Raw genomic sequence first — 15,694 nt, 5'->3', positions numbered from 1 at the left:
TGAATTGACTTCTGTAATGACTCAGAGGGCTTGGTGAAGACTGCTGTTAATTTATGTATGAAATATGATGACATATGGAGTCATGTTTTGCCATGCATTTTATCACAACAAAGCCACAAATATAGATTTTGAAAATTACTTTACTCTTCATTTTTTTCAAGTGTCACCACAGTTGTGCTTTTTTTAATGCCATAACATGAATTTTCTTAGAATGTTGACACTTGTACACGGTACTGTTTACAGTAGCCGCCATTTTGTCCCAACCAAATGACTGACCAATGACGAGCCACCTTCGCCTCATTTCAATCGTGCGAAAAGTTGCTTATTATTGACGACGGCTTATTTTGTACCGCACCTTGTCTCTGTTTAGTACGTCACCATTATTATTTTCAGTTGTATAAAAAGCGATCGAGTGTAACATTTTGACGACTTCAGTTGAGTTTGGGTGAGGAAGAAGAAGCATGCTCATTGGCTACCGAGGAGCCGTGGCGCCAATGTGTGACGTCACAGCCCACTACCCAACGTTTGTTGCGTGTGCGCGTGTACGCGCGTCGACGAGTCCGAGCAGGTAAAATATCAAGCGCCACGACGAATAAGTCTCGTGAAACATTTTGTGAACAACTTCTCGGAGTTTTTGTTTGTTATTTACATCGGGAGGCGGAAGAAAAAAAAATCTCCCGCTCTCAACACGTTTGCTAAGCGAGGATCACGCGCTATTGGAGGAAGAGAAGGACGGGGGATGGGGTAAGCAGAAGGTGGGGGAGGCTGATACTGTGCATGCGCCTTCTTGGCTCGTCGGCGTGTACGCGCGCAGGGTCGATCGATGCAAGAGAGAGAGAAAGATCCTGACTGGGCCGGCCTTAGCGTGGCTCTCTCCGGCCTCGATTATTTGCCACTTTGCCTCGACGGACCAACAGTTTAGGAGTGTTTGTGTGTCCCCTCCGACACTCTGCCGGCGCAAGTCGGCTTGCACGGCCGCCACCGAGGCCACGCACGAGGCGGGCCTGCCGGAGCGGAGAGGTGAGGCGTTTGAGGAAACTGCAACTTTTCCAACTTGGTGAGTGGCGGCCTGCCTAAGCACTCTCTCTATTTATCTCCCCCTCTCTTGCTTCCCCCCAAGACCCCATCACTTCGCGTGGCTTTACGATATTATTAACATTTAGACGGATATAAGACAGCATTTGAGGGGGTAAACATAGCGGCGACGTGCCTTTTGATAGCGATTAACACCTCTGTATGTTTGTGTGTAGCTTTATGGCGTTGTCGACTTGTCCTCCTCTTCAACAAAACCCGACGTTAATTGAATTTAATCTCGTTTTAAATTCCTCACGTCAACGCGAAATGGACTCTCATGGCGTTTTTATTTGATTTATTTCGAGTTGAAAGAGCACGGGATCCTTGGCCAGCGGTGTCAGCCATGTCCTCCACGCGGAGACACCGAGCTGCCATTGGTCGGTCACGCCGTCGAAGGTCCCACTTGTAGCGGGAAAGTCAAAGTCCACTTTTGTCGGTGTCGGACCGAACGAGAAACGGCCACTAAAACGTTTAAAAACACTCACGGGTAACGTTCTGTCGTTGTGGGTCACGGATGTTTCGATGGGTGTGATGCCAGTGCTGTGTTAAACCAGCTCACGTTCTCCAGAATTGTCCTTTTCGGGAGAAATCCATGAGCAGTTGAAAGTATTGTTTGAGTGTCAATTGTTGTTTAACTTACAACCCTACTGTCAATGCACTGTTATTCCCGTTTACTTCAATTTTTTTGCATTTAGGCATCATGACCCCCCATCCCTTCCTAAAAATGTTAAAACGTTGCCTATATTCAAAGTTTAAACCATAAACATCAAACCTTCTCGAACGTTCATTAAATCTAACCCAAACTCCTTTTTTCAGATTAATTTGATCTTTTTTTTTCTTATTAACCCTTACCCTAATTACTGTTGTTTCTAAAGTGTTAAAAATGGCTTGCTCTCTTTAATGATGTACTGTAATGTTAAAGGCTCAACAAATTGAAAAAAAATGAAGGTTTTGGAGATGCAAGTATTCTGCACAGCAACTAGGATTAAGAGCTATACTTTTAAGTACGAATGGCTTTTGGACTCACATCAAAGGAATGAAAGCAAAACAGCAGGGGTGTGCATCTCTCCAATAAATGATTTGATACGTATCTTGATACATGAGGTGGGATACAAGTCAAGGACGGTTTATTTTAAAGTAGAACGATTGATTGTTTACAATTTGATACAATATAGTACAATTCAGTTCAAGAGGGTGTGTTGCAATGTGTTTCATGTTGTTTTACAATATGAATTGTCAGTAGGTTTCTGTTAATGTCGTTTTTTTTCTTTAAAGATATAACTTTCCAATGAAAGATGGGTTGATGTGTATCTCAATATATTTTTAAGTTAAAGATTTGATTTGATTCGATGTACTGTACTACCGTGAGAAACCTTAGCAAGGGTTATATGTGGAGAAATAAAAGGCCCACGTCACACTAAAATTAGCGTAAACATGGCCGCCAGGAACAGTGTAAATGCAGCCAGAATTAATGCCTTTCATTCACACTGTAACTTAACATGCTTCACATAATGCTATAAAACTAGTCACAGAGTTAAAGAGATTTAAAAGCAAAGTAAATAAATAAAAAGTATCTGGGGGGGGTGGAGAGCATACAATTGCAAGAACAAGGTTTTCGAAAACCATGATTTTAAAAATACTTTGAAAGCTCTGAATCAGAATTATGGCAAACGAGCCACCTTTTTAACCTGGTTTGAATCTTTATTAATTCATAATCTTCACTGATAATAAAGGATACCAGCAAATCGGGACCCACATTATACGGCTTTTTAAGTTTGATTTTGGGGGTTGCCATCTTGTATTTTAAAGTATATATTGTTTTCATCTAGAAAGAAGTGAATCCAGTGCAAGCATTAGTGATGCCCGCGACACATCCTCAACCCGTATCCATGCAGGACCAGCATGTCGAAGAGGGACCCATGGCTAATGTCCCCATCTCAGGTCCCGTCACAACTGTCCTTTCCTCCACACCTCCTTCTCCCACCACGGCCATCTCCGTGGCGAGTACCAACAAAAGTGTGACATCCCTCCACTCTCCTGCCGAGGCCAGCCCGGCAAAGCCCACTGTGGCTTTGCCCACCGTCTCGGGGATGAGTCCGGCTGGCTCGCACATCGCCTCTGCATCGGACTCGCCGGCGTTTTCTGTGAGCATCACAAAATCGGCGGTGGTGGATTTTGGCCATCCAAACCCGGACGATGAGCAACCTAATATGCTGATGTGCAAAGGCGTGAGCGTGACGCTGGAGAACGACCGCGTGTGGAAGCAGTTCCACAGCTGCGGCACGGAGATGATCCTCACCAAGCAGGGCCGCCGCATGTTCCCTTACTGCCGCTACCGCCTGGCTGGCCTGGACCCTGAGCGACACTACAGCCTGATGCTCTCCATTGTACCTTCAGACAAATACAAGTACCGCTGGAACTCCCCCAAGTGGGAGGTGGTGGGCCCGGCAGAATACCAGGCCCAGGTTGCGGTGCGGGCCTTCCCCCACCACTACTCACCGTGCCGCGGCTCGGACCTCATGGGTAGCATGTTGTCCTTCTACAAACTCAAAGTCACCAACAACCCCAAAGACTTGGAGGGCCACATCATCCTCACCTCCATGCACCGCTACATTCCCCAGCTCCACGTCATTCCCCTGTCCAACGACATCACAACGCCACCGGTCATGGGACCCGAAAGCTTGACGTTCACCTTCCCGCAGACGGAGTTCATGGCAGTGACCACCTACCAGAATTTTCTCGTCACACAGCTGAAGATCAACCACAATCCTTTCGCCAAGGGCTTCAGGGAGGACCGGTTCGGACCCAACTTGAGCGATGTCCCGGTAGAGAAACTGCAGCTTAACATGGAACCACCCGAGGAGCAACCAGAAATCAAACCTGTTGACCAAAGGTAGGAGTTTTTGGTTACCTCATTATTTTGGCCGTATGGAGTTTTTTCTCAAATAGGAATAAATGGTTCACATGCATCCATTTCATCATATTTAACTGGATGTAACCATTTACATCCACCAATACAGGGCGTCATCAGTTCTTACCACTAACTGTTCTTCGTTAGATTAGGTGAGTGATAAACTACAGCATGTTCAGACTTGCACATAAATTTTGTTTACGTCGCGGACGTGGTACCGGTCTTGTGAACCGATTTCATCTCTGTGAACATTAACCTCCGCCAAGGCGCAAGATTAAGCTACTCCGTTGCAATAGATCATTCATAAACCTGTTGAGGTTCCCGGGCAAAAGAAGAATCACTTCAATTATATTGCAGATTTACAAGATTCACAAAATATTTCACTCAAGTAACTTAATAGATAATTTGCTTTTTAATAAAAAAAAAAAAAAAAAAAGAAAACATTTCTTTTCTTTGAACGTGTATGCTGAACAATATTGCCAATTACTCGTTTGACAGATTTAGCAGCAGAAAAGCCAATCTAGCCATCTCTGTATGTTGTACATTGAATGTTTGGTACTGTTCAGAATGTCTCATGTCTGAAAGCGAACGTGTGTAATCATTGCTATTGTACCGACACATCACTGAGTAAAAAAGAAAATGCTTTTGGCAGCTAATGCATGTACTGCTTTTAAGTTGTGAGCATCATCAAATGTTAGTTGTTTATCTTGACGCTTTAAAGTAAAGTACCCAGAAAATTCAAAATAGTCATAAAGTGGAGCTGATGTAGTTTGAATATTAATTTGTGTTTTCTCATAGCCTTCTGAGTGCTGACTCGGCCTACCTTCCCACTGAACAAGAGTCCAATCTTGTCCTGAAGCCAATCACATTCTCTCCCACCATCAACCACGATCCAGTCACTCAGTGCGTGCAAGGCAGACAAGCCGTCGGAGACTTGAGGATTGTACTCAAGCGTTCACTGACGAAAGGCGACAACACAGATGACGACAAGTCGCCCAGCAAGCGGATACACATTGAGACCCCCAAAAAACCCTGTGTGAGTTCTGCGCTGTCGGTCCAGAGAACCTTGTGTAGGCGCCACAACAACAGGAACGGGCACTGGAGCAGATTGGAGGGAGGATGGAAATCTGCTACCTTACGGCACGCAGCTTGTGGCAGACCCTCAGCGAGCGTCACCACAGAGCCTGAATTGGATGAAGTCGAGGGCCTCACCTTTGTCTCATTCGCCACCAGGGTAAATGCCTGCAAACTACAGATTCAACAATGTTTTTGTCTGCTTCTTAAATATTTTGTTTCCAAAACACAATCAATGTAATTAGAGTTATAAATGGTTGCTTTTTTTTTCTGGTCATCAGTTTATTTATATATATATAAATAAAATGTGTGTACCATAAAATACAAATTTTAAAATGTAAAACGTATTTTTTTTTCATATTTCGTCAAGCATATTAGAAAATGGATGGGTGGGTGAAATTAAATTAATCCATTCCATCCCAAGAGCAGAGTTATACTTACCTTATTTTGATAAGTGTGTGGTTCAAAATAAGTATTGCACATGATGAAAATAAGCGGAAACTACATTTTATTATGAAAAAAAATCACAGGGCAAGCAAATAACTTGCAACATCTTAGTCTTTTTGCTTCAAACATGATAGGCTTTGGGAACAGTGTTTCCTTGTAAAATGTGGCAGCCATTTTGGGTTTGCGGTATCCATGGTGAACATAAACAAGGCTGTGTAGTCACGTGAGTGAAAGACTGCATGTTAAAATGCAAGAAACGAAAGGTAATTTATCAGGAAATATTACACCACCAAGCCTTTCGAACACTATCATCACCTAGCGCGCTGAACATGGAACCTGCACAGACTTTCACCTCCCCCGTTGTGTTTAACACTCGCTGTTTGGGACCAATGTCTCCTCCTTGTGCCTGCTAATCATAGCTAGCCTGCAGGTTCTCCTTCCACGGAGTGAAAGCTATGGAGGGCTTGTAACTCTGCTGCCCTTGTTGTATCTACAGAGAATCGGAGCATTTTTGTTTGCTTGGTTTTTTTTGCACTTTTTTGTTTTGTGAACACTTTTTCTGAAGCATCTTTGTGTATTCAGAAAAAAGGCCATAGAAATATAATTGTGCAAATTTATTACAATAGTAAAATGGTAGATTGCACCAAACCAAACTGCATAACAATATTGCAAAATGTTTAGCTATTATTTCCTTTTTTAAAGCAGTAATTTTTCAGGCTTCCTAATAACACTTTCATTTTCACTTTCTTTGAAACCTATAGATGGCTACTTTCGAGCAAAAAAAAAACCTATGATGGAAAAAGCACAACCGCGCATCCCGTGGCATGTTCGTATGCCTTTCAACTGGGCTTCTTTTCCGTTATACAGGAAGCTCTGGAGAGTCACATCCGAGCCGAGCCATCCAACAAGTCTCTGCCGGTATCACCCGATTCCTCCCTAATGACTCCCACGCAGCAAATGAAAACTGGTACAAAGCCCACGTGTTGTTTTACAGTTCTACCATTTGTATCTAATCTCGCAAATCTAATCATTTCACATATTTCAGATGAGGCCACTCCAGAGACTACAGAGGAGAAGATTGGTCGCCTTGAAGCAATCTTACTACAGGACCTCAAAGTGGCCAAGTACAGACAGGTGATCCATCCTGTCCTGGAGGAGGGTGAGCGGATGGATGCATTGACACCAAGACAATTACACGCAAGGCTCAAAATATGACCCTTGCTGTGCCCCCTTATCATAATAATAGTAGAATATCAAATATGAATTGTGTTCCTTTTTTAGTTGGCTTGAAGTTGAGCTCTCTGGATCCCAGCAAGCCCATTGACCTGCTGTACTTGGGGGTTTGCCTGCCACTGCCGCCCTTTAACCATGACAGTAAGTCAGCACAAGTCCTAGTTAAGACATTCCTCAGAAATGCAAACTAGCTACTCATAGTGCAGCACAGGACACAGCACGCTTTGAACTCCGGAAGCAACTAAAATGACATTTAAACCCCCCCAGCAACAACCTCAAATTAATCAAGAAAGGGCTGAATTCCCCAGCCCGAGTAGTTTATGTGGCCTTGTGAAAGTGACAGCTTGATTCAGCACATTTGCTTTGCAGGTGAGGGTTTGACTTTCATCTCCCGAACAGGAAAAACAAGTGACGTGACTAAAATAAAGGGTTGGAAGAACAAGTTTGTTCAAAGCAAGCAGCCAAGCGATGGTGAGGTGGCTTCTACCTTCTCCCGAGTCCTTTACTGGGTTTTAAATATGAGTATCATTTTGTTTCTTTTTTCCAGGCTCCCAGAAAAACCTGTCGGCCTTCTGCAGCAACATGCTGGACGAGTACTTGGAGAGCGAGGCCCAGCAGATCAGCGAACGCGCCGCCGCATTCTCCACTGGCCCCGAAGCCCCCGTGGCCTACCAGCTGCCTGCTAAGAGCGCCAGCTACGTGAAGACGCTGGACAGTGTCCTCAAGCATCGCAAGACACCCGCTGGCATCAACAACAAGCCCTGCCCTCTCTCCTTTAAGCCACTGCTCTATGCTGCATTAACATCACCACCCCCGTACCTGGCGAGGACTCCGACCACCACCATGCGTCGTGCTTCGAATCCACAGAGGTAACAACTTGCCGGCAGGTTTCTCTCTTGGAGTGTAACCGTATATGTTTTTCGGTATTCCATATGGAACGTAGTACATAAAACATAATAGATGAGGGACACTAAAGGCCTTGCACGCTACTCACACCAATACAGTGCAGCTCAGCCTCTGGCTAGCAGACACCATGGCTAGTGACCTGCTTTTGGCAGTATGTCAAACATGGTCACTCATCGCATAATCATTCACACTTGTCAAGCTGTTACTTTACACTTCTTTACATCGTACCTTTCGTAAGAAGACAAACTGTTGGTGTCGCACCCTCCGAAAAACAAGTCAGATTTTGAGAAGTGGCGATTGGCTGGCAATGTGTTCAGGGTGTAGGTCTTTTGCACGAAGTCAGCTGGGTTAGGCTACAACACTCAAACCACCCACCCCCACGATCCTCTACAGGCTACGCGGCATTGAGAATGACAAATTTACTCAACACTTCGTTAATTAAATCAAAGTAACCACAAATGGCTTTTGCCTTGACTCTGGTTTGTCTTTTTCATTCTCGAGAAGTCTTGAAAGCAGCTTTAATGAACACTTGTGCCAGCAGATGGCGAAAAATCAATGTGATAAAACATGTTTATATAATGGGACATTTTCCTATCCCCTTGCGGTCAGACCGACACAGGCTTCCCGGCTGATGACTGCCATCAAGTCAACTGCCCCACCGATTGTCCAGCAGAAACTGTTGGAAATGGAGGATGATGTCGTGAGCCAGGGTTGTACCCGAACGTGCCTGACACCAACGAGGGTCTCAGCCTCGCTGGCTGTTATGCTGACCAAAGAGGTACCAAACAATTGCCAATTGTGCATTTTTTACACGTCTAAATATCCACTCGGCGACCACAAAAGCTCCCATCGGCACCTTATACCTTTGTTCAGACCTGCACCACAGTATTTCATCGTGATCCGTGATGTCCAGTAGCTCTTAACTGACTAACCAAAAAATGGCGGGCGTGCCTAAAAATGTTGCTGATGTACATTGCACAATATATGATAATAATCAGAGTCAGTCATGTGAAGGTCAAGCATTTCCACCAGAAAAGATCTTGAGACCTCCTCCTACTCCTCCTGTTTTTTTTTTTTTTTTTTTTTTTTTTAATCAGACACTGCACCAGCAGGCAGAGAAATCCCCCCCAAATCCACTCAGGAAGATGACGGGGCCAGAATGCAGACAAGAGTTCTGCCGACTGGGCTGTGTGTGCTTTAGTCTCAGTTATCCCGTCGTGGGCCCGCTCCACTGCCGCCAGCCTGCATGCATGTTCGGCTGTGCCTGCTCCAAGCGGACAACACAAGATAGCTGGCAGCAGGATGAAGTGAATAGTGGTAAGATTATGAGTTGAGCCTGGCATATTCAAATCTTTTCTTGACAGCATGCAAATGTGATCCCGAATATATCTAAGCCCTATGACACGCTGTAAAAAAAAACATGTATTCATACATATTTTTTATTTTTGTGGGTTATTTATTTATTTATTAATTAAAAATGTTTTTTCTCACAAAAATGTTTAATTATGTCTATTTTTACTTGTATGTCCCTAACAGTGCTACAATAGGGGTCATGGTCATTCAAGTGTTTTTTTTTCTTTTCTGCCAGCAGGGACCAGTCTGGAGCACAAGTCGTGTTCCACCTCGCAGTCCAATAAACTGTGGAATCGAAATATTTTTGATGCGGATCCAGATCCGCTCTTTCAACCCAAAAGCCAAAGTGCGCCCCCTGTAAACCCCCTCAAGCCGTATATGGCACTTCCCAGGCAACAGGTTCAAAATAATTACTTGAATAATTAAATGAATAAATGGAAGTTTCCTATAAATGAGCAACATCAACCTATAATTGCAGATTCAAGAAGAGGACAAGGATCCTGTTTACAAGTACCTGGAGAGCTTCCTGACTTGTGCGCGGGTTCGTCCGTTCAAAAGCAAGCCGCCATCTCAAAACACCATCGATTACATTCCAACACTGGCCACCAACTCCAAGAAGCACGGCCGGGCCCCATGCGAACCCAAAAAGCAAGGTAAGAACCATTACGATGATGTATGTTTAAATTATCTTCCTAATGAGTTTACAGTAACGCCTGTGTGTTCTTTTGCAGAAAACACGGTATTCAAAGAGAAACTGATTAAAAAACAAATCGAGATCCAGTCGGTATGCCGTTGGGAGGAAGACCGTGAGATGATCTTGGAGACTTTGTGCACGCGCCTTAATCAGGATAAACTGTCCGAGCCCTTCAACATTGGACCATATCTCATCCACCCTGTCACCAAGATCTTTATCCAGAAGCCTAGCGGGTCCAACCTCACCTATAGGGTCAGTTTTCTGTGCCTAATCTACGGTTGCATATGGTGGACCGTACATTGCGTATTCACCCTAGCCGAGAGCCTGCGCTCTTTGTGGGTGTGTTGCACTTCAGGCCCTTAGTATCATTACTATGGATTACTGTGTAAATATGCGTCACTTATGTGACACACACACACACACACACACACACACACAGACCATTTTTGAAATACAGGTCTTGTGTCTCACCGAGTGCCATATCTTCCAAACCCTACCTTGGAAGTTGCAATTCTCTGTAATAGCAAACACAAGCACTCTAGTATGTGAACAGTCTGTCGGGTAGGATAGGAAATGACATCATCATGTGCCCTCCAGGTGCGCGTCAGTCGACCGGCAAACGTTCGCGTCGAAGCTGAGGAGCAAAACTCTAATGAGGATGCGCTGGACCCAACGGAAGAAAAACGCAAGCAGCCCGTGTGGCAATCCGAAGTCAAGCCCTTCCTAGGTGGCGTGTTGCCCGCTGGCCTGATGGTGGCCAGAACCAAACCAGTTAGCAGCCAAACGTCTGAACTCATACAGGTGAGACTCAGGAACAAGTATGATATTGGTTGGGATTTTAACTTATGCAACAATTGAGATCAATTATTTTGATCATTTATCACCCCATGAATGCATTTTTCAGTTCTATCCTCATACCGTTTTATAACCCAAAATACATTATGAGCTTTATTTATGTACTTATAGCATTTTTTTAATTATTTTTTTATGGTTTTATATTTCAGCCTATTTATGACAATGTATTGATTTATTCAACTTTTCGGCCATGTTTTTGTGCAAATTTTTATGTTAGATTCCTGTTATATTCTGTACCATTTTCTTAATTTTTTTTTTTTTTGTTTCGTTTTCCATAAACAGGTCAATGGCAAATCCTACAGCTATGTTAACCTGCTGCTAGGCAGCATGGGGTCACTGCACCCAGCCAACCGGCTTGCGGCATACGCCACAGGTAGGCTGCAGCGGCGCTCCGACCTAACTCGCAAGGTGGACCATGCCCCCATCACTGCTGTGCACAAAGTTGGGGCAAAACCTGACAATCAAAACTTGAATGCAAAACCCGCCATTCAGAACTTGAAGGCTACTGGCAGACTGATGCCCATAGCGATGCCAGCGAAGGACAGTACTGATGTTCAGACCCATCCGCTTAGTATGATCATTTTATTTCTGAAAAATCTGTGTATTTGTTCAGTCCATTTTCAGTTGGCAGTCAAGAAAATGGAAGAATCTCATTAGGATTTTTTTTTAAGATAAAAAAATGCTCACACAATTGTAATATTTAATTGGTCAGGTTTATCTGACCCAGAGGTTTTTCATAACACGCATTAAGATATGTTAGCTGTATATATTGCCCGTTGTTAGAGAGAACAACGGGCAAAAATATATTGAAACATTAATTGGTATATTTTTGAAAATCTGGCTTTTGTTGGATTTTAAAAAAATATGTATCATTACACTTTGATTGGCATTTGAAAATGGAAAGAACAAATGACGCCAACAAATGCAAATTACCATATTGACTTAAATTTGTTTTCATGATTCTTAACTTTTGTTTCCCCAGTTCCATTGTTAAAGCAACAGTGTGTGAAAAAAGACCCTGAAAGTCCAATGGGGAGGCAGCTTGCCCCTCTCGCTGCCATCAACCCTTTCCAGCGGTCATCCCGCTCGACCGTCTCACTCACAGTGTCACCTTCACTGAAGACACCCAGCTTCTTGAGCCAGAGCGGCACCTATTCCTTCAGAATCTGCCCACCGTGTAACCCGAGCAAGAAGGACAAAAACTGTCCCAGCGTCACCCTGCCGGGGGGCTTTACCCTCATTCGCTTACCCAAATCAGACAAGCCGAACGACCCCACAAATGTAGTAGCTCAGCAGGGGACAACTAATAAGGGTGTGCCGGTGGCCATTAACGGAACCCAGGGAACGAAGGACGAGCAACCGATTTGTTCTTCAGAAGACTGTGAATCCAGTTTGTCTGACGACAGCGCAGACCATGACAGTGATGTGAGTAAAACCTTTTATGCTCGAAAATTGGCAATTGTGGGTCGAGCATGGTATAAAAATTGAGGATTATATCAAGGCTATGACATGAAAACAGAGTGCTCCACCTTCCATCATTTTTTTTTTTTTTTTGTTGTTGTCTCCAGGTGGACTCCACTGTAGACATCGAGACCATCGAGGAGTCCAAACAGGAACTGGCCATTGCAAGACTGAAGGAAGTGGCCCAGAGTAAATCACCCGAATTGTGCACGGGCAAATTGGAAAACCCCAGAACAAGGAGGCGCAGGAACCATTCTGTTACCGAGAAGCAACGCCGCTTGGAGCAACGCGCACTTTTTTACGAGCTGCAGAATGTCCTCGGTCAACCTGGAGGTTCCAAACTACACCTTCTCTCAATGGTTGGTATTTCACCGGTTTCATATTCAATGCTTTGGCTGTATTTTGTTGATTGCTGTTCCTTTTGTCATGGTGCGTGCTGAAAATGTCGAACCGAATGTGTTTTGGTGAAAAATCGATATTCCGCTTGTTATGTGTGGTTTTTAGGCTTTAAAGGAAATCCATATGCTGAGGGCCATCTCTGACGGCCTTCTGGAGAGGAAGAAGAAGCTGGCCCAGATCCAAGCGATTTACTTGAAGAAATTGTCCTGCTTGACTGGTGTGTGTTTCCCCTTTTGTTAGGTCACAGTTTAAAAAGAAAAAGAAAAGATCAATCAAACTGAAGTCTTCTGTGTTCTTGGATTTTTGGGGGATAATAGGGAAGCCTGAGGAACTGATCAAAGGCAATTTGGACATGATCTTCAGTCGCTTGAAGGACAAAGGTGGCTCCAAAGCAGAGCCTTTCTTCATGCGTCTGTACCAATCCAAAAAGGAGCATGCCAAAGACGCCACCAGTCCACCACCCCCAGTCCCAACCACTCTACTACTTCCATCACCACCACCAAAGCCATCCCCCCAACTCCTTCCACTCACGCCGCCCCCGCTGTCCGAAGTTCCAGAACGGAAATCTGAAGGCCCATCACTTCCGCCTCCCACACCCCAAAAGCTTGTTCCACCTGCTCCAAAGCCCAACGATGCTGCAGCCCCTGCTGTGTCAGCTTCACCCGCCAAGGAGGTGTTGACCCAACATGCACAACAATTTACCATCCCTCTGATTCGCTCCAAGACAGGCAGACTCATCCTGCCTTCGTCGATGAAACCTGGTAAGTTCGCACATGTCCAGGACCACCCATGCATTTCTGTTCATAGCCTATGACATATATGTAATATGTGCATGTCAGTAATGTATACATTTTAAATTGTTAATGGCTTTACAGTGCATTTTGACTGATTTTAAAACCTACTTAATATTGTTATGTCATAAGTGCCAAATCGATCAAAAGTAAGATTTGAATCTTTGAGTAGTTTATTTCCCCTGGCCTTTTCTGCTCTTTCATAGTTAGCAGTAGAACATGGGTTGGTTTCACAAAATCACCTGTTTCTGACCAGAAAGCAGAGAAAACGACAAACTTTTCAATACTGAACATTTTTTCCCTCTATAGTTTATGCTTGCAAAAAATGCATTTACAATTACAATGTGTTTAAGACGTGTGTGATGCGGAAGGGCTAAAACTGTTGACTTGGTTTTCTTATTATCATCTCTTGTGCATGTTGTTTTTTTCACCTATTGTGGGGGGGCGGGGGGTCCAAATATCACTATAGTATGAATTATGAACAGTTCCAATTACGCGTTTATGTATTGTCTTAGCAGGCCAAGGCATCTACACGCTCATGCTCATGAACCCCAACCAGGATGCAGACGTTACTACCCAGTCTTCAAGCACCGACTCGACCATCCCCCTGGACCTCGCGTCACCTCCCGATGCAGCGAAACCCATAAACCAGTATAGTCCTGAACAGAAGGCGATCCCCACCAATGGTCTTCAAAGCGTGTCGACAGCAGCTCCTGGGAAGCAGGTGCCACGGCAGTCTAATTTGAGCGCATCTGCCACACGTCGGCCAAGAGGAAGACCTCGAAAGGGAGAAAGGATCCTGAAAAGGAAAGAAAAACCAGATGAGGATGAAACATTCATTCCAAACAATTGTAGCAACCAACCAATGAAACGTAGGAGAGGCCGGCCCCGCAAAAGCGAGCCCTTTGCAAGCCCCGAATACACTGTTGGTGGTGGGGCGTCACGGCCACGCACGCGAGGCTCCCTGGGTAAGGACTTCCCCAGCGCCAAGCGCCAGTCCTGGATAGACATAGAGATGGAGCTGGACCACGATTCAGACTCGGAATAAGAACATTTTTGACTACAACCTCAGGCCGAGTTGCTCACACCAGATGTGCCTGCCTATGTTTTTGCGTGTGTGTGTGTGTTTGTGTCAGGGTTGCAAAAGGCAGGAACATTCATAGGAAATTTCCATTGGAAGTTAAAAGATGGAGATTGCTTTAAATCCTGAAAATTACATAATAATCACAAATGTCAACATGTTTTTTCCATCGGCAAACATCCTTACAAATTCAATTGAGCAGCTGCGTATGTGAAGTCCACATACACCGTAAATAACCAAGAAGCAATTATTTACTGTAAATTTTTTTCAATACCTGTATGAAATTGAGTTGTTTGGATTTGCTCAAATAGAAAACTATATTTAAGTTCTGTAGTAAGAGAAACCTTTATATTAGTACATTTCTCTTCCCCTCGTGAATTTCCATTAATTTTTACATCAAGTTCACAACTTGAATTTTTTAACCTTGGTTTGGGGATATGAGGACCAAGACCACTGTGAATATACAATGCTCCTAACTGGTCTCACAGAATCAGGATATTTTGGTGCCAAGACGTCAGGAAGCATTAGTTGACCTGCTGAATGTAGCTTCATGAAACATGTCACAACTTGCACCACTAATGTGATTTACAGTAGTAGTTGCTGTTGTTTTCCATTTAGTGGCCCGAATAAAAAGCCTCTGTACTGTAAATGTTAAGCATTGCATTTTAACACAACACTACTGCTATGAGGATTTTAATGGACTTTTTTTTGTTCTGTTGGCCTGTGGAAATCATGTTTGTTACGAGCACTTTGTTTTTGAAAGTAAATGATTTGAACAACATAAAGGCTACCATGTGTTGTATCTATTAAAAGGACTAATATTGTGAATGAATGTAATCCTTTTGTACTTTGACTATGCTTTTCTCAATGCGAGTCTTTTTGCTGTTAAATTGAGTACTGGTACCTAAATATAAATGACTCACATTTATTTAGCATTTTTTAAATATATGATTTTGTGTGTTTTATTAATATATTGCAGTCAATGAGCGATGGTCATGCTGAAATGAGTTACATGCAATTATGATTTATTTTCTTGCCGTAGGTTCGTTGCAACAAAATTTTTAAAGGTTTGTTTTACAAGGGTTCTTGGAATTGACAATATCATACTTTAGGTTTTATCCCTACAGCATGAAGGCAGACCCCAACCTACCGTAGACGACGAGTTCCTAACCCTGTACCCCAATGCATGATTTAAGTAATACTGTTTTTCAAAGCAAGAGCATTTGTGGTTTGATTCGATGTTGTATACTTGGCTTATCTGTTTTGAGTCGTTGGTAAATGCGCAACCACAAATGGCAACACGATGCTAATGACAAATTTTCATACTAATAATGACACGAGATTCATACTATATTAATTGAGAAAACAGTCAACTCAAAGCAAAAAGAGCTTCCATCCTCTCTCTCTCTCTCTCT

At 43.7% G+C, this 15,694-nt stretch overlaps 1 protein-coding gene across 7 annotated transcripts; it reads left to right on the top strand.

Moving 5' to 3' along the window:
- The first annotated feature begins 521 nt into the window (after nt 1-521).
- Nucleotides 522-15,116, top strand: mgab (MAX dimerization protein MGA b). Of its 7 annotated transcripts, none has more exons than XM_019882384.1 (20): nt 522-1,057; nt 2,908-3,967; nt 4,784-5,219; nt 6,374-6,473; nt 6,552-6,665; nt 6,788-6,880; nt 7,109-7,210; nt 7,287-7,608; nt 8,255-8,423; nt 8,743-8,962; nt 9,234-9,397; nt 9,477-9,651; nt 9,730-9,944; nt 10,290-10,493; nt 10,830-11,118; nt 11,530-11,972; nt 12,116-12,367; nt 12,513-12,624; nt 12,725-13,168; nt 13,714-15,116. In XM_019882384.1, the coding sequence occupies exons 2-20, from the start codon at nt 2,934-2,936 to the stop codon at nt 14,244-14,246; spliced, it is 5,421 nt and encodes a 1,806-aa protein (XP_019737943.1). In that variant the 5' UTR covers nt 522-1,057; nt 2,908-2,933; the 3' UTR covers nt 14,247-15,116. The 7 variants fall into 7 exon arrangements, with proteins under 7 accessions (XP_019737943.1, XP_019737953.1, XP_019737977.1 ...); XM_019882394.1 differs by having other exon boundaries at nt 2,904-3,967; nt 6,555-6,665; XM_019882418.1 differs by having other exon boundaries at nt 2,904-3,967; nt 7,139-7,210.
- Nucleotides 15,117-15,694: the final 578 nt, after the last annotated feature.

Source organism: Hippocampus comes, unplaced genomic scaffold, assembly GCF_001891065.2.
Source record: "Hippocampus comes isolate QL1 unplaced genomic scaffold, H_comes_QL1_v1.1 scaffold594, whole genome shotgun sequence".
Taxonomy (NCBI): Eukaryota; Metazoa; Chordata; class Actinopteri; order Syngnathiformes; family Syngnathidae; genus Hippocampus; species Hippocampus comes.
The sequence above is the reverse complement of the archived record's forward strand: the minus strand, read 5'-3'. Positions and strand labels throughout refer to the sequence as shown.

Excerpts from the sequence above, each read along its gene's own strand:
- mgab (XM_019882384.1), top strand. The coding sequence starts at position 2,934 with ATGCCCGCGACACATCCTCAACCCGTATCCATGCAGGACCAGCATGTC. Across the intron at positions 3,968-4,783 it reads ATCAAACCTGTTGACCAAAG|CCTTCTGAGTGCTGACTCGG; the intron begins GTAGGAGTTTTT and ends GTTTTCTCATAG. Across the intron at positions 12,368-12,512 it reads AACTACACCTTCTCTCAATG|GCTTTAAAGGAAATCCATAT; the intron begins GTTGGTATTTCA and ends TGTGGTTTTTAG.